Consider the following 22,911-nt stretch of genomic DNA (forward strand, 5'->3'; position numbering starts at 1 on the left):
TTCCGGGTGCTGTGACAGCCCTAATCCAAATGAGGGGTGTCCAGAGGCTTCTGGGAAAATATAACCTTGAAGCTGACCTCTGAAAATAGGGTACATGTAAGGCCTGTGTCCACACATCGTAGAACGTGCTCAATAAATGTTTGGGTGAATGTTTAATTTTGAGCGCAGCTCACTTGCTCTCCCCCTCCCCACAGGCATTTATTGATGCCTGAAGTATTTAGTGAGGATCATATAGTAACTGCCTCAGGAGATATAAAGGAGGCAGGTGACAGTTTGCAATGATTAATTGGTTACTAGTGGTTACTTCTCTCGCCTCTAGAGAAACTTCCTTCTGTGTGCCCCAGAGAAATGCCTAGCTAACTCTGAACTTGACACAGCCTCTATGTTCAGGCTTTCATGACTTGCTAACATGACGATTTGACAAGCATATGCTGTCTTGCTAATGAGAGGCCCGGGAATAGCATCTGCCTGACTGAGGACTGGAAGAGCTGAACCAGCATGTGGAGGGAAGGGATGATTCTAGAACGAATGGGATCAAAGGTGGCACGTCTGTTTCTCAGGCCCAACTGATCCAAAATAACTCAGTGTAAGTACTGCCTGAGCACCTGTTATATGCCCTACAGCATATAGGACAGTGTGTGATGCCAAGATGAGTAAGACACACTCCTTGCCCTTGCGGTGAGGGTAAGAAAAGCAGGAGGAAAAGAAAACACAAGGCAGAACATAGTAAGTGTCATGAAAGAGGCCAGCTCTCTAGGATTCTCCCAGTTCTGTTCACAGATCTCCCTGGTGTAAGCACACAGCTCAACAACACCTGACAGTTATATCTAGCTTCTCTCTCACTCTTGTCTAAGTGCTGGCCAGCCTCCCCACTGAGGTTTCTTGCCTACAGCTTCTCTTTACTTCACTGCTCCTTCCAGCAGTGCTCCTTCCAGCAGGTCGCTAGCATCCTACACCCATCTCTCCTCCAGCCCACCCTGCTAGTCAGCCACCATCCTCAGGCCATTTCCTGCCCTGAACACCCAATGAGCTCCCTGTTCTCCGCCACATTTGTCCTAGCCATATTCCCCACCTCACCTCTAATGGAGCTCTCTGCATAAGAGAGAATTATCAAAGTGGGCACCTACCAACAACTCCCCACAGGCCACACAAATGCCCTCTGCTGACATCCTTTTCTTTTAAAGAACTCAACCCTTTGCTGTCTCTGAAAACATCCAGTAAAGATCCTGCCTCAGGGCCTTTGTACTGCAGTCCCCTTTACCTGAAACACCCATCCCATATATAGTTCATGGCTCCCTCTCTCACATCTTTCAGATCTTTAGTCAAATGTTATCTTCTCAATGCAGCCTTTCCTAACCGCCTACCAAAGAGTGTAGTATCCATCCCTCTGCTCACTATTCCCCTTCCACAATTTATTTGTCTCCAGAGCATTCATCACCCCCTGAAATAATATTTTTCTTATCTCTCTTGTTTATTATCTATCCTCTTTTCAGTAGTTCTGAGAAGGTACAACATGGTCTGTTTCATTTTGTTCAATGATTGTCCCTATGCGACTCTTGATCTCAGGGTTGTGAGTTTGAGCCCTATGTTGGGTACAGAGAGTACTTAAAAATAGAATCTTAAAAAAATAATAATAAAATAAAACAGAAGCTGGTATTCAGTAGGTGCTCATTACATATTTGTTGAATGAATGCCCAACCTCAATGCATCTTCTTCCATGAAGCCTTCCTCAGATCACTCTGAGCAGGAAGAAGGATGCCTCCCTTCCCTGAACCCCCACAGGACCCCGAACACAGTCTGCATTACACTCAGGGGCAGGGATTGCCAGGGCAGTCAAGAGAAGCCACCCTGAGGACCACATGACACTGGGTATATGTCCTCATGTTTCTGTAGATCCTATGTTAAACCACAACTGGAAGTTCTTGTACTTGTTCATTTGTTCCTTATGATCTGCTAGCCCCTGAAGTGCTGTGAGGGCTGGGACCCTGTGGTCAAGTTCACCATTACATCCCCAATGCCTAGCATGACACTTAGCACAGGGAAGGTACTTACTAAAGACAGATTGGAAGAATGAATGAATGAATGAATGAATGAACGCCATTCTTCCCTGCAGGGCCCACATCAGCTGTGCTCTCCCTCCCTGCCCTGTCCGCATGACCTGTAGAGCACCCCGCTTTCTCTTTCAGAGCGACATAGCCCCACTGCAGTGCTCAGCCTCCCTCAACCAGCACATGTGCCCAAGGCCCAGCACACCTGTGATAACCACAGCTCTTATTTATTTTTTAAAGATTTATTTATTTATTTTAGAGAGTGAATGAGAGAGAGAGAGAGAGCAGGGGAAGGGGAAGGGGCAGAGGGAGAGGGAGAGAATCCCAAGCAGACTCTCTGCTAAGCATAGAGCCCAACGCGGGGCTCAATCCCATGACCCTGAGACCATGACCCGAGTGAAACCAAGAGTCGGACACTCAACCACCACCCAGGTGCCCCGACCACAGCTCTTCTAAAATCCTTTCTGTGGCTCCCCATTGCTTCAGTTCAAACTCACACTGTAGTATTGCCCAGGTCCCCCAGTATGACCCTGGTCAGGGAAAAGAAGGCCAGGAGACAGAAACCAGGGTCAGAATGCCAGCTTGGCCACATATTTGTGGCATAGCATAGGTCACCTAACCACTCTGAATCCCAGTTTCGTTTTGCTTTTTGTTTTATTTTTCTATGAAATGAGTTCACCATCAATGGCCCTGTACCTCACAGGGTTGTACTGAGGATCTGATGAGGTGGGGAGTGGGTGAGATTTGTAAACTACAAAGTGCCTTGCAGGCAGAAATTCTTTTTTGGTTTCCGGTGCCACTGCTCCTGCCTGTACTCAGTTCCAGCCAAACAAGACCCGCTCCCTGTTCCCCACTCACCACCCTCCTTTTGAAATACCCATCTTTCTTTTAATATTTTTCAAAGATTTTATTTATTTATTTGACACAGAGAGAGAACACAAGCAGGAGGAGAAGCAGAGGGAGAGGGAGAAGCAGACTCCCCGCTGAGCAGGGAGCCCGATGTGGGGGACTCGATCCCAGGACCCTGGGATCATGACCTGAGCCAAAGGCAGACACTTAACTGACTGAGTCACCCAGATGCCCCAAACTACCCATCTTTCAAGACTCCACCTCCTCCACAGTTGTTCCCAAAGCATGTAACCCCACCCTTAATCAGACCCCCAGAGCACCGAATTCGCACCTGTCAGCCCTCTCTTTTTATTTTACCTCCTGAAAAGCTGAGATCCTCACCGGGCTGCCTCAGTGGACGACAGGGCCCAAGGAACCTGGTGATGCTTGTTGGTTCCAGCCTAGAACCCTGGGTGTTCCTCTCCCACACTGGTATCTGCGAAAACCCGTTTGAAGACAAGCCTCGAGGAGAAAGAGCCTGAACTATGCTGGAGTTCCTCTCTCTTCCCTCCTTCTTGGTTGTGTCAGAAGCCCTGTTGAGAGAGAAGACAGAGGACCAGGATCAGGGTCGTCTTTCTGTGAAAGGCACTTTGGAGCTGTGCTCCTTTATAAGGCCGCAGAGGCCCAAGAACCAGTCCTAAGGAGTAAGGGAAACCTATAGGGGGTTGTGAAGGACTCTCTGTGTCTTTGCAAGCAGGGACAGGAAACTTTTTGGAATTCTTTGAGAGCTCGTATGGGCTAAAAATGGAAGGTTGAATGAGGACTTCAAAACATTCACAGGCGGTGGGTCCCTCATGCATTGCTAATGAGCAGTGACAGGAAGTGACAAACAAGGAAACAGCCAGCAGTGAAGAGCTGTGCATTGTAGGAGCTCTCTCCTTTCTTGCTCCTGGCCATCTTGGTGGCTGCTCTTGGTGGCGGCCCTCCCTGACCTAAGGAAGGCAGCCAAAAAGAAGATGAAAAAGTCGCTGGAGTCAATCCACTCTAGGCTCCAACTCGTTATGGAAAGTGGAACATACACGCTGGGGTTACGAGCAGACTCTGAAAACGATTGGACATGGCAAAACAGAGCTAGTCATCCTTGCCAAAAACTGCCCAGCCTTGAGGAGATCTGAACTAGAATGTTACGCCATGTTGGCCAAAACGTGGTCCGTCACTACTACAGTGACAATAATATTGAATTGGGCACAGCTTGTGGGAAATACTACAGAGAATGCACACTGGCCATCACTGACCCAGGTGATTCTGCTATCATTAGAATCATGCCAGAACAGACTGGTGAAAAGTAAATCACACAAAATTTCGCTTTAGTGAAACTGACCAGAGCTTCTTGGGGAAAAAAAAGAATACAGCTAGTGAGGGCTCCTCAGAGGCAGAGAGAGCCCAGTGCTGCCCCAACTATGAGGACCCACCCGGCCACCAAGAAGCTTGTTAAAAAGGCAGATCCCTGAGCCCCGTCCCCAAGGTGCTGTCTTTGGTTTTGGGGTTTTGTTTTTTTTATGTCCCTAAGGTTTTATCTCCATAGTTCAGTGGTCCAGCTTGGGCACATGTATTTTATTTTCATTATATTTATCTTAATATACAATACTTCCACGTATACAATACACAATACTTAATATACGATACTTCCACGCTGGAAGATTAAAAGGGTACGATGATGTTAGTACTTCTGAAGCTGGGTAATGGGCACACAGGGGCTCATGATACTGTTCTCCCTACTTTCATTATATTCTGAAACTTTCTATAATAAAACCCTTCTCAAGGTATGCAGTGAAGTTCAAAGGTTAAACCAATAAAACAAACCCTTCCCTTTTTCCCTCCCCAGTCCTGCAGTCACCATGTGCCTCCACTGTCTCACCTTCCAGAATAAGTGTAACGTTAGGTGGTTTATTTGAGATGTTTCTTGCTTCTTGTGATAGGCCTATATTGCTATAAACTTCCCTCTTAGAACCACTTTTGTTGCATCCCAAAGATTTTGGACTGTTGCGTTTTCATTTTCATTTGTCTCCATGTATTTTTTTATTTCCTCTTTGATTTCTTGGTTGACCCATTCACTGTTTTGTAGCATATTATTTAACCTCCATGAACTTATGTTCTTTCCAGATTTTTTCTTCTGATTGATTTCTGGTTTCCTAGCATTGTGGTCAGAAAAGATTCATGGAAATGGGATAGACCGGTGATGGGTAGTAAGGAGGGCACGTATTGCATGGTGCACTGGGTGTTATACGCAACTAATGAATCATCGAACTTTACATCAGAAACCGGGGATGTACTGTATGGTGACTAACATAATATAATAAAAAACCATTAAAAAAAAAAAAGAAAAGATTCATGGAATGACTGTTGATCTTCTAGAATTTGTTGAGACTTGTTTTGTGGCCTCCTATGTGATCTCTTCTGGAGAATATTTCATGTGCACTAGAAATGTATATTCTGCTGTTCTAAAGTGGAATTTTCTGAATATATCTGTTAAATCCAACTGGTTCAATGTGTCAGTCAAAGCTACTGTTTCCTCGATTTTCTGTTTGAATGATCTGTCCATTGGGGTAAGTGGGGTGTTAAAGTCCCATAAGTGTACTGTCTTGTAGAGCAGAAGTCTGACACTGGGCGAAGATCAAAGTACATTCCTTCCTAGAGACTCTAAAGGAGATCTGTTTCCTCTCTTTTTCCAGCTTCTAGAAGCTGCCCACTTTCCTTGGTTTATGGCTCCTTCCTCCATCTTCAAACCCAGCAACATCGGATTGAGTCATTTTCAAGCTGCTGTCTCTCTGATTCCCTCTTCTGCCTCATTCTTCCACTTTTAGGGATGTTATATCCCTGTGATTACAGTGAGCCCACCAAGATAATCCAGGATAATCTCCCTATTTTAAAGTCAGTTGATTAGAGACTTTAATGCCATCTGCTACTTTAATTCCCCTTGGCATGTGTCCCTACAAAATTCTTATGTTGAAATCCTTCACCTCTTCACCATCCCCATCATGGTGTTGGGAGGACGGGTCTTGGGGAGGTGCTTAGGTCATGAAGGTGGAGCCCTCCTGAATGGTATTTGTGCCCTTAATTTAATTTAATTAATTTACTTATTTGAGAGAGAGAGAGAGAGCCGACTAAGAGAGCACAAGCAGAGGGAGCAGGCACCCCCCCTCCTGAGCCAGGAGCCTGACGCGGGGCTCTATCCCAGGACGCTGAGATCAAGATGCTTAACTGACTGAGCCACCCAGGCACCCCCTTTTTTTTTGCTGGGGGGGGCATGTCTTTTTTAAAAGATAATCTTATGAGTAGCCCAGTTTGGAAGTCAGGTTGGGCCCCGGCTCAGAAAGAATACTCAAGTTTGAGTAGGGAGCTCTGACCCAGTTTCATTATTTATTTATATATTCTCCTTACATAAAAAAAAAACAAGCAAACAAAAATATCCTTTGAGATTTGTAACCTAAGCACGTACAGCTGGGCCTGCCTTCTCCCCACAGCCACAGAAAGGAAACATCTCCTATACGCCACACACAGTTCACAGAAGGCTCAGCAACTATGTGTGGAAAAAATGAGAGAAGAAGAAAAAGGGAAGGAGGGAGAGAGGGAGGGAGGGAGCTCTCCTTACCATCCTCCTGACACTGGGTCTGCCCAGTTTTCCATCTGCCTCCCCGAGTGACCTGTTCTCTTTTCTCCAGCTTCTGTTGTTACTTCCACTCACCTGTAGAAATAGGACACACCCTCAGGCAGGGCATTGGCGTAAGGAATAATGGAGCTATTTCTGGAGCCGCTAACAAACCCCAAATATCATAACAAAAGTTGCCCCTTTTGTTCTAAACACTTAGAAAATGACAAGGGCTATGGGAGCTGGGTGTCAAAGCCACGATAGAAGACCAAAGTATATTACGCCTTATTATAAATCACAACAGAGGAATAACTGAAGAGAGATGCTGGCTGTTGTCTTTATAATAAAGCAATGTGAAAATAAATAAAGACAATGTCATTAAAAATGGTGTCGGGAAGCCCTGAAGGGACAGCTCTCAATGCACTGCCATTCAGCCCCAAATAGCAGGAAGCTTACTTTGCATAGCCCAGCAGGAAGTCTCCTTGCCCAGCCCAGCGAATGTACTCAACCAATGAAAACCCGTCACTACCCTAAGCTCTTGTCAACAGCCCCTCCCAACTTCTTTCCTTCCTCCATAAAAGTAAGACCCTTTTCATTCTATCCTAAGTAATCAGGACAGGCTAGCTGAAATAACAAACAACCCCACTCGTTCTATGCCTTTTAACACAATATGAATTTATTTCTTGCTCATGGTCACAATACAATGCTAGGGTCAGAGAGGACCCACCCCACAGAGTTGTTCAGGGGCCCAGATTCCCTCCATCTACAGCCTCAGCGGTCTCCGGTGAATCCTCTGCTCCCTGCTAGCAGGGAAGAGAAGACAGCACACGGAGAACCCCAGGAGGGTTTCTAGAGGTAGTCCCAGACTCAACAGATCGCTTCTGCACACATTCCAGGACTCATCACATGGTGTCACCTAGTTGCAAGAGAGGCTGGAAATTGTCTCACCTTGTAGGAGAAAGAGGAGAAGCATGATGTTGTGAGCAACAGCAATCTCTCCCACAGCGGACAAATTCGGGGTGTGGCACATCGAGAAATTCGCGTTTGCCCTGGGCTGTAGCCATATGTAGGGCAGAGGCCACCTCATTAAGGCACTCGGAGATCAGAAACCAGTCATCATCACAATAACATCATCGGCATTTCTTTCACTTTGGGTTTGTTGTGATGGTCGCTGTTTCTCCCCCCTCGGGGCTCTGCAAACCACTGAAACCTGCCGGACTGTCAAACCCACCAGCTCTATGGGGATGGTTTGTGTACATGTCTGTGTCCCAGCCTGACCATCATTTTACATCCTGTAAATGCCAAGGCTGAGAACTTAGCACTCATTTAAGATCTGATCAAGTAGCTGGATCTGAAAGACACGATAGCAAATGAGAAGGGAGACCTTTTAGTGGACAGAGGGAAAAGTGATGGTGCAGTCCAGCAGGCACCAGGGGGTGGGTTGCTGAATCTTGCCACATCACACATCACCCTGGCCTCTGGTGTTTTGTTGCTGATGAGGAACGGGTCCCCCACCCTTGCTCCCATCAGCTGATTCAGAATCAATACAGGAGGAGACAGTGGTGGTGGGTTCCAGGGATCCCAGAAAGTCTTAGAGAGACCAGTGGAGCAAGCAGGTATTCGGGGTCTGGTGGATTGCAGCTACCCCCACCCCACACTTCCTGCATGGCCATGAAGTCTCCTTGGTAGCCAGTGCCTTGAGTTCAAGTTGTCTGGACGTGAAGGAGGTGAACTGAAATCCTGGGAGGTGCCCAGGGTGGCTACAGCCTCCAAACTCCAGGGTTTGGCCTTCCAGTGCTGGAGCTTTAATGATCTCCTCACTAGGAGCAATTAGCCCCTGGGAGAATCACACTCCGGTGTGAACTCACAAGACATTGTCATCCCAGAAAGTAAGGGAATGATTTCTACTGGCAGCACAGTTGCACGGTGGAGGGGGTAAGTGGAGGCCATGGTGGGCTCATTAACTGTTGAGCACTAAGCGTATGTGTTCATTATCATGTTGGCCAACAGACGTGAAGTGCCAACTACTGCTCTTGCACGGGTGCGCTAAGAGTGGAAGGTGCAAGATAGACTCCGAAGACTACAGAGTCCCTGCCCTCAAGGGACTTGCCTCGGGATTGCAAGGTCAGAGGCATGGGGGTGGGGTGGGGAGGAGTGACACCAAGAACAAGCTCGAACTCTAGATTCTGTCTCAGGGATGAATTCTTATCACTTAACCTCAACAAACCCGTTTGTCCATCTGCAACATGGGAATCACTGCTACCTCACGAGAGCTGCTGTGAAATGAATGAGGAAATGGATGTAATGAGAGATTATTGTGAATACTTGCAATGTATCATGTGATGGTCTTACTGGTTTTATAAAAGCACACATTCGTTGTAGGAAACAGACAACACAGGACTAAAACTTTATGCACCTTTCTGCCAGATATTAGCCTCTGAAACATGCATTTACCAGAGTAGCTAAAATTAGGAAAACATCCATACACAAGACACAGTCCTGGGCTTCAAGTATCACAGAAAGATCAGCAGACGAAGGAGCTGGTTTTCTGGATGCTGAGTGGCTGGGCGCAGGCAGTGGGAAGACCCCAGGGCCCCTGGGAAAGTGGTCAGAAGGAGTGTGGGGCTGAGGTGAAGAGGAGGAAAGGAGGAGTCCCTGGGATGTAACAGCAAGCCATGAGGATGAGAACTCCATCTGAATCTCTCCGTGTATTGTGTGGCTTAAAAACCTACAAGCCAAGCTCTATTCCTGACCTCCTCTTACAGCAGCCTCAGGCTCTGGGAGTTTGAAGGATGTGCCCCCAACCCGAGGCTGGTTCAAGGCTTCTGTACCCCTGGGTCAAGTATGGAAAAGGCCCCTTCTGAAGGGAGGTATCCAGAACAAGCACCCAAGTGGGTGCTCAGGGATCCTGAGGCCCTGGAGGCAACTGGGGAAGGTTCCAGGGAGGTGGAAGTTCTTTAATTCAGCTGACTGGCCCTCTGTTAGGCTGTGAGAATGCCGAGATCAATCAGACATGTCTTCCTGCCCTCCAGACAATCCGAACACAATGTAGGGCATAGACAGAGGAAAGTTAAGGCTTGTGAAAACAATGAGGGGCCATTAAGTTAGTCTGAGGTAATGGGAGGAGAGCAGTCTCCAAAGACAACTCCTGAGGGAGTTGAGGTCATGGCCCATGCGGCCTGGGACAAGAGCTGGAGGATTTCCTGGGCCAAGCCAGGAATGGGATAGCCCGAGAGGGCCCCTGGCTGGTTCACTGCAGCTTTTCCTCTGCTGAGCACAAGCAAGAAAACACTCACCTGCAGAACGGGCCGCGCGCTCAGGCAAGGCAGCGCTGTACGAAGCATATTCCAAACCAAGGCAGAAGAGCACAGCCAGTGCCTCCCACGCTCTGGTAGCGGAATTACCTGAGAGCTGGTAAAGAACACAGAGGCCCAGGCCTGCCCAAGCAGGACGGGACCTGGGACTCTGTATTCGTACCCAGGTCACCTGCCACAGCTTGAGAACCAAGAACATGAGCTCTGGACACGGACTCTGTGGATTTGAATCACAGCTCAGCCACGCACCTCCTCCGCGACTCCGGCAATTCATTGCTGGTGATATGGAAATTCTAAGAGTATGTAAGTCAGAGCTGCCGGGAGGGTGGAGTGAGTTGTTACCGGCACAGCACTGAGAACGGTGTCTGGACTAGGAGTTGCACTCTGGGAATGGTACCCATTTTTCTCTGGCCTTTTTCAGCTGTGGCAGAAAGGTGCCACCAGAGAAGCCAAAAAAATTAAAGGAAGGGATTAGAGGGTAAAACAGGATATTTGATACATTTAACTGAGATTTTTACCAAAACAAACAGAAAATCCTACTTGATTAGCTAGCCTATGCTACCAGCCAGTGAGCAGTTTGAGAAGCTGAGTGCCCATGTTGCAAAGACAGCATCCACAAGAGGAAAAGCTCAGCCCCCCATGACTTCCAGTCAGCTTGATCCTGGGGCGTGATGGAGGAATGATGGTGTGAATGGCTTCCATACAGGTGTTCTGGCTGCAGCTGCTCTGTGGGATACTTGGAAGAACTTAAAAGTTCTGGAGAGGCAGTAATCAGGCTACAGATACAGGTTAATATGCAGGGCTGTTTCCACATATCCCGAACTTCTAGAAGAACTCTGAGACATACTTGGCTGAACCCTTCGAACTCACAATACTCACTGTATTTCATTTCTGATGGGTTAAGAAGAGCTTGGCTTAGGTTAGTGAACTTGAAACTGCAGGCAAAAACCAGGTGTGGTTAAAAAGGTAATGTGTTAGATGTGGGCCAAGAGGACTCCTTCTGGGGGACTTGTCCTGGCCTCCTCCGGCTATGTCCCTCTGCACGAGGCACAGGATTTGCAGGACCAGGGAAATGGGGACACCCAGAGCTTGTGTCCCCATCTCACCCACCAGACAAGTTCAGGTACCCATCTTAGACCTTGGAATCTCTGTCCAAAATGACCCAAGCCTGCTTCCAAGGCCTACAGGAGGAGCCTCTGCCCCGGGGCCATTTTCACAAAGATGGTGCACACCCTAAGGCCCAAGTGCCGGGTGGCCAAGGGATGGTGGTTTGCAGCAATATGAGGCTACTTGGGAGGTGTGTGCCGGGGTTGCCCTTGCAACACGGGAAAGAACCAGATGGGAAGAGAAGGGAAGAGGCCTAGACCACGGGATGGCCATCTGTGACACCACACTGTAGCACAGACCAGACTCTGAGAATTCTAAATTCAAACTTGGCCTTCCAGAATGTTATGTCATGGTTACAGGATGGAACGAATCTGGGCTCACCTTGATTTTTTAACTTTGAAATATTAAGACATGGCATGTGGATCTCCATTTGTATTTTTGCCTCTGGCTTTTACAAATGTTGGGGATGTGCCTGATGTGGCTAAAGATATGTACCAGATGGGCCTCAACTGAAATATTGGAGTGTGCCATTTATCATGTGCCTCAGGCAACTTACTTGCATTCTCTAATAATACTGATGTTAAGGCCTTTCCATGGCAAGTAAGAATATCCCAATTCAAACAGACTTAATCATCAATCAGAATTTATTGGTTCTTGTGACTGACAAGTCCAATGGCAGACACCTCAGGTGTGTCTGGGTCCGCCAGCCTCACCAGCATCCTCAGCACGTGGTCTGGGCTTTCCGGCATTAGCTTCTTTCTTGGGCAGGACTACCTGCCGTAATAAGCCTACATCCGACTTACTAAGCAATCCAGGCAGAAAATTAAAGATATCACTTTTCTAAAGATCTGGCAAAGTGCAGGGACCTGACGATTGGTTATGTGCCCACCATGGAGGTTGTCTCAGTCTCTCTCCTCTAAGCCATATGGATTAACAGTCAGGGAAGTGTCGTTCACCAAATAAAAATTAAGATGAGGTTGCTGGGAGAATGGCTGAGGCAAAAACAACTGTGGGTTGGAGGGGATTACATGCTTAGTACTCAAGTTAGCTGCTACTAATGTGATCGAGAGAACACGGATGGACTCACACCCGGAGAGCATGAGGACTGGAAAGTGGAAACCACGCTCATTTTCCAGCCACCCTGGACTCTGGAATCGGAGAAATGGAGTCTTGGAAATGCGCTGACAAGCTTAGAAGACACACTGGAATCGCGGGTAAGAACGCCTTCGGTTGCTGCAGCCAATCCTGCAATGCCAACCCGTGCCCACCAGTGCGCCTCTGCCTCAAGAGCTGGGTGTGAAACCAAGCCATGCTCGCCAAGAAGACTCCTCTGCAATTGTGTCGAGAAGTACATGAACCCCCAAATTATTAAGTTTCTAGATCTGTGGCCAATTTGGGGCAATGTTCGGTCTAACACTGAGATAAGCTACTACCACTGATGACTCATCAGGACAGTATGTGCTTCCTGCTCACCTCCTGTCATCTCCAATTACAGGACAATCTTGAATAGGAGGATCCTTCTCACCCTGATGGAAATTGACCTAGACTATCAATAGGCCTTTAAACGTGCACTTTTGTGGTTTAAATACTGCGTTCTATTTTTGATGACTGATAAAAACAGGCTATATACCACCATTTAAAATATATCCCCAGCTTTTTATTTTGAAAAATTGCAAACCCACAGAAGTTGAGATAGTAATACTAAAATATTAATGCTGCCTTCACACACACAGAGTTTTAATCAAAAACACACGGCGGCCTCTGCTCTATGTTAATATCTAGATACCTTCTCCATGCTGACAAGAGAAGCAGTCTCGACACCAGTGAGAGGAGCAGTGTCCTCAGGAAGTCTCTGACTTTTTTTGTAGGGCTTCACTCGTCTCATGAGACACAGCCCTGCAAGGCCCTCAGAACAGGATTTATTCCCATTTTACAGATGAGGAAACAAACTCAGAGAGAGGCCCAGTGATCTATCTGCTCAAGGTCTCAAGTCAGTAAGTGACCTGGCCAAACCTGGAGCCAAAGACTTCTTTTTTTGTTTTCTTTTTCTTTTTTCTTTTTTTTTTAAGATTTTATTTATTTATTTGACAGAGAGAGAGACAGCCAGTGAGAGAGGGAACACAAGCAGGGGGAGTGGGAGAGGAAGAAGCAGGCTCCCAGCAGAGGAGCCTGATGCGGGGCTCAATCCCAGAACACCGGGATCACGCCCTGAGCCGAAGGCAAACGCCCAAAGACTGAGCCACCCAGGCGCCCCTGGAGCCAAAGACTTCTGACTTCAGTAACTCAACATGCTATGGTCACCTGCCTCCTGGATACACAGTGAGAGTAAAGACAAAGCTAAGCCAACATGCGAAGAATGGTTTTCCTCATTCTTCTGACAACCTGAAAGCAAATATTCACCGGGACCCATGTGCATAGTGTTATTAACCAGAAGTCTGTTATCAGGAGCATAAAACCACAATGGAAACTGAGTGCGACAAAGCGCACAGAGGGTATTGAAATGTCTGCGAACTGCCCCCGATTTGACTTCAATATTTATTGAGTGCTTACTCTGCGCCCCTGGTATTGCGCTTGGGAAACAGACCAAATAAGACAAAGATTCTGCCCTTGTGAAGCTCACATTTCTGTAGCTTGACGAACAACCCAGAAGCTGCCATTGAGAGATTGGTGGGCTGCATCTGGCCCATGTTAAGTGTTTTGTTTGGTCCACACAGGGCTTAAGTTTTGTCTTTTTATAATAAATCGCCAACTTCTAGCTTCTCTCAAACAAGCAACTTCTGCTGGATTCCTGAATAAGAAGTAGTGGCCACCCCTAGCCCTCACCCCAGACACCTGCCCTCTGGAGATCACTTCTGTTTCCCCCATTTCCCACCATCTGGCACCCAGGCCATTGTGGGCCCATGCGTGCATTTGCATTTTCCACTTGACATCCCTAAGCATTTCAGCGGAAACCCCTGGAGCAAGCAAATATCCAAACAAGATAATTTCACATAGCAGTAGGTAAATACAAAATAAATAAAGTAAGCTAATGTGACAGGTGTGATATGATTGGTGGAAAGGGCTACTTCAGACTGGGTGGTCAGGGAGGGTCTCTCTGAAGGGTAATTGAAACGGAGAACTAAATTATGACAAGCACAAGTCGGCCAAGAGAACAGAAAAAGGCTTCCAAGCACAGGGAAGGGCACGGGCACAGCTTCTGCCTGAGGCGGGACAGAACCTGGCTTGGTCAAATCGTAACAGCAAATTTGGGGTGGTTGGGAGGGTGGTAACAAGATCACAGAGGAAGGAAGAAGCCAGATTACATAGGACCTTGTAGGCCATGATGAGAATTTTGGATTTTATTCCAAGTGCGATGGGAAGCCTTTGGAAGGTTTTTGTTTGGGAACAATGTGATCTGGTTTGCATTTTTGAAAATCACTCTATGGAGAGTGTGACTTAATGAGGCAAGAGAAGAAGCAGGGGGACCAGTGAAGAAGCTACCTTATCACAGTGCAGTAGGTGACAGTGGCTAGGACCAGGATGGTAACAGAAAAGGTGGAGAGAAGCAGACTCAGGATATAATCTGGAGTCTAACTGAAAGAATTTTCTGATGGAGTAGATGGTAGGAGTGGGAGTAGGCCGGAGGGATTAATGAAAAAGGGAGTCATTAGGGATAACTCCAAGGTTGTGCCTTGTTCAAACCTTTGTGAGTTGGGGATGTCTAGGGGAGGCCCCGGTTTTAGGGAGAGAGACAGCAAGAACGTGATTTCAGATGAATACATTTTGCCAAGATTCAAGTCTTTAAGATCCTCATTTCCCTTCTCCCACATCCAAGGAGTCTCAAATCCAAAACATTTGAACTTTGAAATGCCTAATCTCTTACCAACTCTATCCCTTCAACTTCAAATCCATCGCCTACGTCCTGATTTGATCCTCTCTCTTGCCTTGACTTTTACAGCAGCCATCTATAGCTATGAATTAACTAGCAAAAAGCCCTTAATAGCCACGTGTGCCTCTCTCCCACTAGCCATCATTGATGGCAGCGATCATGTCTTGTTCATATTTATCTCCAGTGCCTAGTGCTGTGCCGGGCACAGAGCAGGCACTGAAATATCTGACAAACTGAAAGGAGGTCTCCCCAAATAGGATATAACCTGGAAGAGAGGAGTCCTATCTTGGAATCCTATGATTCCTCTACCCAACTTAAAGCAGAACCAGATATAACATGTATGAGCAAGTTCCAGAAACTTCACCTTCCCAAGGGATGTGTTTCTTTCCTTTTAATTAGTTTCAAACTACACGGAGTCCCACTTTTACCCGGTAGTTAATAAGTGAGATTGGCCGACAGACCACATAGATTACTACTCTTTTCCACTTTTCTTCCAAATCTAGAGACTTCATGTGTGCATTCCTTCACAAAACCTTTGCAATAAGCAGCTCAAGAAAAAATCATTCTCCATTTTACAAATAAAAAAACTGAGGCACAGAATGGAATCTCTTAATTCCTTTTCGATGGAGTTAGGAGCTTTGCCTGGGTCAAGACTAGCCCTTCCCTGACACCATGCCACAGTTCTGTCACTGGAAGGTCCTCCAGGCTCCTACCCCTGCCAAGACTGCTGGTTAGTACGCAGGTGTCCCCTAGGTTTTGCCTCCACAATTACAAACTCCGTTGGGTACCAGGATGTGTTGCCACAAGGTCAAGGCCATGTCTTCTCTCTCTCCAATTTACTAATTCCCTGGAAGACAGATTCCATCCCTTGGGCCCAGGAGAAAGAGAAGCACCTTGGTCATTAGATTGGGAGGTCAAGTAAGGCCAGGAGTCACAACCAGCAAGAAGAGAGAGAGAGATCAAAGTAGGCAAGAATAGTTTCAATGGGGAAAACGAGAGAGGAGCCACCACTGAGAAAATCAGAATACTCCTTTCAAAAGGTTTCCAGCTGGGGAGTACCTGGGAAGAAAAGTGGCAGCCATGGTGGCAGTAGCATGCCAGATCCTTCCTGCCAGACCCTCCCAGAGTCATTTCTTCAGGGCGCCCAGGCTTCTCAGAGCCTCCTGGGCCTGGGTCAGCTGCTGCTGCAGCCTCTGGCGGGTGCTCTCATTGGAGGCCCGCTTCAGGAGGCCCTGCATTTCCTCTACCACTGCCCGGTGGCCGGGGGTGTTGTGGAAAAGCCGCACTGCCCGGTCCCCACAGGAGGCCAGAAGCCGGCCAGTGATGTCAAAGGACAAGTCAGCGATACACTCCCCATGGACCTGCTCAAAGCACTCTTCCTTCTCACCCCGCCGGGTGTTGTAGAGATGAATACTGCTGCCACTGGCCAAGGCCAAGACCTGGGCGTCAGGGGAGAGTGCCAGGCGGCACGGCATGGTGCTCGCCTCTTCAAAGCAGCCTGTCCTCAGCAAGTAGGGATCCTGCTGCTTCTTGTATTCCACATCTGTGTCCCACAGTTTCCACGTACCGTCCTTGGAGACCGAGGCCATCCTGCAGCATGGAAAATCACGGCTCTAGCCCCAACACACCCTGGAGGGGGAGGCACTGGGACGGCGTGAGGGGCTCTAGCTAGGAAGCCAACTGCACTGCCCGGCCTACTTCCTGCTGGGGGCCAGCCAGGCGTTCTACATGCTTCAGAGCTGCTGCAGAGATAGGCAAAAGGGCCCTGGTTGCCAAGAGGAGCCGAGAGCCACCGGTAAGACGTAAGAGAGGAGGCACTAACCTGCGGGAGTCATTGGAGAAAGCGAAGAAGTGGACGGCTGCAGAGTGCCCCTTCAGTTCAAAGGCTCGCACGACCTCCTGGAAGTCATTTTTTTTCCCAAAGCAGACTTCCCAAACTTTGACATCTGGGGTGAAGCCACACGAGGCCACAAACCTGCCACACAACCAGGTTCCTTTACAACTTAATTTTAAGGGCATCTCATTTCTGCCAACCCACTAAACCTCATTCCTGAGAAAGTGAATAATCTTATATGTAAACAATGCAATCTTTTAAAACCACTTTTATACACATGACTTTAGTTCATCCTCATGACCACGCTGTAATATATATAGTCCCCCCACCTAGCCTTTTAAAAACTATAGATGGAGAGAGACTAAGGACTTGGGTCTAGGCGTCCTGATTCCACACTGTATGCTCTTTCCACTATTTGAAGCTGGCTCTCTGGTCTGTACCTGGCCACAACTTCTGCCCATCCCAGATGCCAAGTCCCTCCCTCCTCACCTGCTACAGGGGGATATAGCAGCATGGGTATTGTTCATCTGGTTGGTGTTGATGGTAGACAGCACGTGACCTTTCAGATTCCAGATGAGGACAGTCGTGTCACTGGAAGCCGTCATGATGAACTTCCCTGAGAGGGGAGGAGGGTGACATGAACTGAGGTCAATGACCTGACCAAGTGTCATTGTCTAAGGAGACACTTATAAAGGCTTCTGCTGCCTCAAATATCCATGCTCCCCTCCTGGGCCAAGGGTCCCCACAGATAAGGACTTTGCTCAAGACTATGGGTCTTACCTGCTTCCCTTGGGGACCTGCTATGGCTCCAGGACTCCAGGGGGGCCAACGGCTGGAGCCCCTTTGTCACACTAGGGCTGAGCATAATTCTCAGGCAGTGTTAACTCATTCCACAAATAATTGGGGCTATTCCTTCTAGTCTTAGGTAAGCTCCACCCTCTGAATGCCTCTTACCTGTGTCCGCAATGCCAATGTTGATGATGGGTGCCTTGTGCTTTTTAGGAAAGTCCTCTGGGTTGGCTGTGAAGGTATAGCCCCCATCCTCTCGCTTGGTCATCTTGAAGACACGAAGGGTGTCTCCATTGGCCAGCCAGACGATGAAGGCTCTAGAGACAGGTAGCAGACAAGACACTCATTTGTTTGGACACAGAGACCTATGTGTGCCAGTCCCTATGCTAGGCTCTGAGGAAAATCATGCCCCAGTCCAGCCCTGCAACTTAACTAACCCCTTGGTTCAAAACCTCTTAATACTCCTCAGAAGATATGACTCTCATAGCTTTGGCTCCTGCAGTGTCTCTCTAGAGTTTAGAAAACCATTATGATAGCTTCCAAGATGAATTTGGAGCCAGGCTTTGTTTGGTACTTCCCAAGTAGGAACACATCTTCCCCTCTCTGCTTCCTTGCTATGTAAAATGCAGAGAACTCCAGGGAGCCCCAGGCAGTGCTCAACCTATCCGGATACTCTTTCTGCCACCCCCAAGGAGATCCAAGGTCCCCCCTTGCTATCCTCATCGGGTATGGGAAAGACATAAGCCTGGGGCTGGGCACCTGCAGGCAAAGCTGAGTCCGCTGAGTCCCACCTGCAGTCGGGGCTGAAGCGCACCAGGGTGGCATGGTCCAGCTCCACATTGGCTCTCATGCTGCGATGCTCCCGCTGCAGGAAGTCCTTGGTGCTCCAGATGCGGATGGTGCGATCATCTGCACAGGTGGCCAGGTACTTGCCATTGCTGCTAAAGTCCATGCAAGATATGTTCCCACTGTGGCTCTAAGGGAAGGGTTGCAGGAAGTATGAACAGGGACCCCTTGGGCAGATGGGGTCTGTCGCCTGGATTAACGGCAAGCTGCTGATGGCCTGTGATTAGGAGGGACAGGATGGGGTATCCCCACTGATTTTGGTCAGAAGCAGAAGAGTCTGTCGTGTGCACAGAATACTAACGAGGAAAAGTCTGGGGGGGAGGGTGAGTCTCTGTATATGTGTGCTGAGCATGGGGACCCATGTACCTTCAGTGCCCCAGCCAGCAGGCGGTGAGTGAAGTTGTGCTGTTGAGGTTTCTCCTTGCGAATTCGTTGATGCTGTTTCTGCTTCTTGGATCTCGAGGACTTGTCAAGTGGCAATCCATTTGCTTTTTGGCCTGTGAGGAGGGGCCGTGTCATCTAACCATTCACTCACTCACTAAGCATTTCTGACCATCTATGACTGGGCCAGGCATGGAGTGGAGCAGCAAGAAATGACCAGATAGGGTCCCAAGCTCGAGAAGAGACAGTGATGTCGGCAAAAACAGGGGTCTGGAATCAGACTGGGTTTGGATTGTGTGATCTGAGTGATCTTGAGGAGACTGCTTGCTGTTAGTGCATACAGCACCTCAGTGCAAATTAGAAAAGGCACCCTCTCTGGGCAGGCGCAGCTCAGTGGGTACATAGCACAGCCAGCCAAGTGCAGATGGTTGGCCAGACATCCGTAGGTAGGCAAGAAGGTGCACAACCAAATCTGGTGGCCCTGGCCTTGGTTACAAGTTACTTAATTGCTCTGGGCCTTGGCTGCCTTAAAGAGAAGTTATGATTACCCAACACAAGCATTAAAGGTTCACAGAACTACCAGAGAGAACGCAGGGATGAGAGGTAGGTAGTCAACACCTGTTGAGCACCAACCCTGTGCCGGGAATGGTGCCAGTCACTTTTGCATAAAATAGCTATTTTCATTGAGAATCAGGACAGGTGCAAAGCTGGCATGTGTTAAGATTACTGCAGATGCCCCTCAATTACTACAGGAAATAAATTCCTGAAGCCCATGTACACAGACCACCACAATCTGCCCTCTCCAGCCTTGTCCCCGCAGTGCTCTCCTCTCCCCTCACATTAGAGTCCCATCAAATGCCGTTTGAGAACTGCCCGCCTCTATGCACATTGCCTTTGCCGGTGATGTTTTTCCTCCCTCCTTTGCCAAACTGACACATCTAGCCTTGAAGACCCCACACCACGTGTTTCCTACTCAGTGAAGATTTCCTTGACCCGCCCCCCCCAAGAAAGCAGGGCTGACCACTCCCACCCGTGGGTTTCCGGTTGCTGGTACCGACCTCCTCCCTGAAACCTATCACACTCTATTTTTCACTTACATTTTCGGATGTTCTTCTTCCTTACGCGACAGCGTGCTCCCTAAAGGAAAAATCCCCCCCCCCTATTGAGAACTAGTCGGAGCGCTTCCAAATGCGTGTCCGTCTCCCCTCACTCCTCCCCGCTTTCCTAAAATAACGAGCAAGTAGGGCGCTCGAGAGTTTGCAAGCGCTCTCGCAGCAACCCCGGGAAGACGCGGAGGCTGAACGGGACAGCTCCTTGGTCTCGGCCACCGAGAAAGCGGCAGCGCGGGACCCAACCTGTAACTACGGGCGCGACCACCCCTGCGAGCCGGTACCTCGTCTCGGGAAGCGAAGCTCATTTCACCAAAGGAGAAACTGAGGCCCCGGTGGTCCGCGGCACCCCTGCCGGCCCAAGCCGCACGTCGGACCACGGGGAGGTCGTCCCCACCCGTTCCGCCCCTCTCCCGCTCCACTAACCGGCTGACCGGCTGGACGTCTCCTCCTCCGCGCGCAGCCACCCCCGCGCTACCGCCGCCGTCGCCATCAGGGCCAGCAGCCCGAGCAACAGCGACAGGCCCACCAGCTCCGGCATCTGCAGCAGCTCCATGTTGGCAGGGCCGCTGCCACCTCAGCCTCCGACTACGCGGGCGCCGGCACGCCTCCGCGAGGCCGCGCACGCACGCGGGGCGGGGCCTGGCCGTTGGCACATCCCGAGGGCGGGGTCTGGCCGTTGGGCACCTGGGGGCGGGGCCTGATCGTAGGAGCGTCCCGAGGGGCGGGGCTTGGCCGTTGGCCCGTCTCGCGGGGCGGGGCCTGATCTTTGGAGCGGTCGGAGGGGCGGGGCCCCTTCCAGGTTTTGGCTTTGTCTCGGAAGCTGGAGGGCAAGATCTGCAGGCTCTGCTGAGTTCTCCTCTTGAGCAATTTACTGATAATCGTTTATTAAAGGCGCTGTTCCAGCCATCACCACAGTGGATCCTTCGGAGGAGGCAAGGCGGGGATGAGATCGTCTGGATGGACCAGTGTGCGCCAAGACCAAAGACTGAAGGAAAATCAGGAGGAGGTTGCAAGGATCCAAGAGAGAGGTGGTAAGGGCCTATAGACAGGTGTGGCCTGGGGAGTGGAAAGGAACTTGAAAAGATTTTTAACGAGATATTTTTGTTTTGAAATTATAGATTCACAAGGAGTTTGGGAAAACCAACAAGAAGGTTCCCTGTACCTTCACCGGTGTACCCAGTAGTAACATCTCCTGTAGCAGCGGTATCAAAACTGGGAAATTGGCATTGATAGGGTCTACGGAGCTCTTTCAGACTTAACCAACAGGGAGATATTCTGAAAGACTGATTGATAGGGTGTGAATTCTACCTGCTTGGCTGGAAGGGGAATGTTCCCAGTACGGGGAGCAGTGCCCCGTGGGCCTCCCAGCCCTGCAACCCAGAGTGAGTTGAAACACCAGGGTCAGGGATTCCAGATTCAAAGGTTTCCATGCCCACCAGGGAACCTCTGCTGACAGTGCAGGCTCTCCGGCCTTTAGAAGGACCCTCTAAGGAGACGGGCTGCTGCAGAGACCGGGTGACAGACAGATATACCCATAAGCTCGGTGAGGACATAGATCCAGTCAGAGAGCAAATGGAGTGTGGCCTCATTTCCTTCCCTTTTGTCCTTGGGCTGGTGGGGTGGGGGTGGCATTGACTCAGCTGTGGGCAGTGTGTGGGGACAGCTGTGGGAGGGGGTGTCCAGAATATCTTGGGGATATCCTTAATTTGCTATTTAGAACTGTAGGACCAGCCATGAACCACTATATCACCTAGAGACAAAGCTGTATTTTTTACACCCTACGTGGGGTTCAAACTCACGACCCCAAGATTAAGAGTTGAATGCTCCTCCGACTGAGCCAAGCAGGTGCCTGGACAAAGCTGTACTTTTAAGAACTTCATTCCCCAAGCATTTTGCATGTGACCTTTATCGATCTGGGAGCTTTGCATTTCATTTAATCTCATACTCCCATCCCCCTGATAAGGAAACAGATGCTGTAGGAGGTGCTCATTAAGTGATTTTTCCAGAGATCACACAGGTGAAGAGTGAATGTGGGGACACATGCAGGTCTGTGACTCCAATCTGTTGATGTGGGGGACAAGGAAAAGAAAGACTAGTGCTCAGTGGACAGCTCAGTCAAGGCTACAGGATTCTTCCACATCAGGAGTTTAGTTGATTTTTCTAGCGGCCTTTAAGGCCAGTGATGCTATGAAATTAAACAAATGAAAAAAAATTAGGCTCAGGTCAAGTGACTTACCCAAGGCCACCAAGGAAGCAAGAGATACAACTCTTGGGGTGAGTGGTAAACTGGGGTCTGCTACACTCCTAAGACCCATCCCTCCTCCTACCTCGCCACTTGGTGATGAGAAGGCACGGCTCTCACCCTCGAGCGTCACAGCTGGACGGCAAGGTTAGCTTGCGGAAGGACAACCAATGACACAAAGCAGGAGTTGGGAAGGCTGGGCAGACCAGGGACGGAGCTCTGCCAATGGATCTGCGGGGGCAGTGAGACTTGGCTGTATGGGCCGTGGACCAGCATCATTGGAAATGTAAATTCTTAGACTCCATCCCAGACCTGCTGATTCAGAAACTCTGGAGTTGGGGGCCCCTGGCAATCTGTAGTTTAAAAAGTCGCATTAGCTAAGTGATTCTGACACACAGTACAGTTTAAGATCCACTGATTTAACTAACTTGAGTTCCAGACACGTGTTATTTGCAGCTCCAAGTGTCTTCTTACGGTGGTTCTTAACCTTGGTTGCATATTGGAACCGCTTAAAAAATGCTGGTGGTCAAACCTACCACACTGAGGGCTTCTAATTCAATTGGTCTAGACTAGACCTGGTCGTGAAGATTTTTTAAAGCCCATCGAAGTTATTCAAACGCACATTAAAGTTTGAGAGACAGCTGTCAGGGATACAGCCGACTAATTCAAGACTATATGTAGAAGGGGATGTTCTGTTGGATCCTACGAGGCCACCTGGCCAGGCCTTGGTAACAGGTACCACAGGGCAGTGGGACGTTGGCAGGAGCTGAACATGACTGTTTCCAGCTTGTGCAGGTGTCTGGTTGGTGGCACCCTTCCTGGGGATGGGGAACACAAAGAGGACCAGGTTTGAGGAGGAAGACCGTGGGCCATGGTCTCAGAAATGATGAGTT

The 22,911-nt window shown here is 49.0% G+C and overlaps 1 protein-coding gene across 1 annotated transcript; it reads right to left on the bottom strand.

The window, feature by feature from the left end:
* Positions 1-12,581: 12,581 nt before the first annotated feature.
* Positions 12,582-20,386, bottom strand: TBL2 (transducin beta like 2). The gene is made up of 7 exons (XM_045786207.2): positions 20,200-20,386; positions 18,650-18,780; positions 18,229-18,413; positions 17,603-17,754; positions 17,138-17,264; positions 16,637-16,789; positions 12,582-16,404 (listed from the first exon to the last, which is right to left on the bottom strand). The coding sequence occupies exons 1-7, from the start codon at positions 20,327-20,329 to the stop codon at positions 15,942-15,944; spliced, it is 1,341 nt and encodes a 446-aa protein (XP_045642163.1). The 5' UTR covers positions 20,330-20,386; the 3' UTR covers positions 12,582-15,941.
* Between the last annotated feature and the right edge of the window lie 2,525 nt (positions 20,387-22,911).

Source organism: Ursus americanus, chromosome 2, assembly GCF_024610735.1.
Source record: "Ursus americanus isolate L20-20 chromosome 2, mUrsAme1.1.p, whole genome shotgun sequence".
In the NCBI taxonomy this organism is placed as follows: Eukaryota; Metazoa; Chordata; class Mammalia; order Carnivora; family Ursidae; genus Ursus; species Ursus americanus.

Coding starts and splice junctions, on each gene's coding strand:
- TBL2 (XM_045786207.2), bottom strand. CDS start 20,329: ATGGAGCTGCTGCAGATGCCGGAGCTGGTGGGCCTGTCGCTGTTGCTC. Junction 17,755..18,228: donor CGCTTCAGCCCCGACTGCAG/GTGGGACTCAGC, acceptor ACCTGTCTCTAG/AGCCTTCATCGTCTGGCTGG. Junction 16,790..17,137: donor GCTATATCCCCCTGTAGCAG/GTGAGGAGGGAG, acceptor GTTGTGTGGCAG/GTTTGTGGCCTCGTGTGGCT.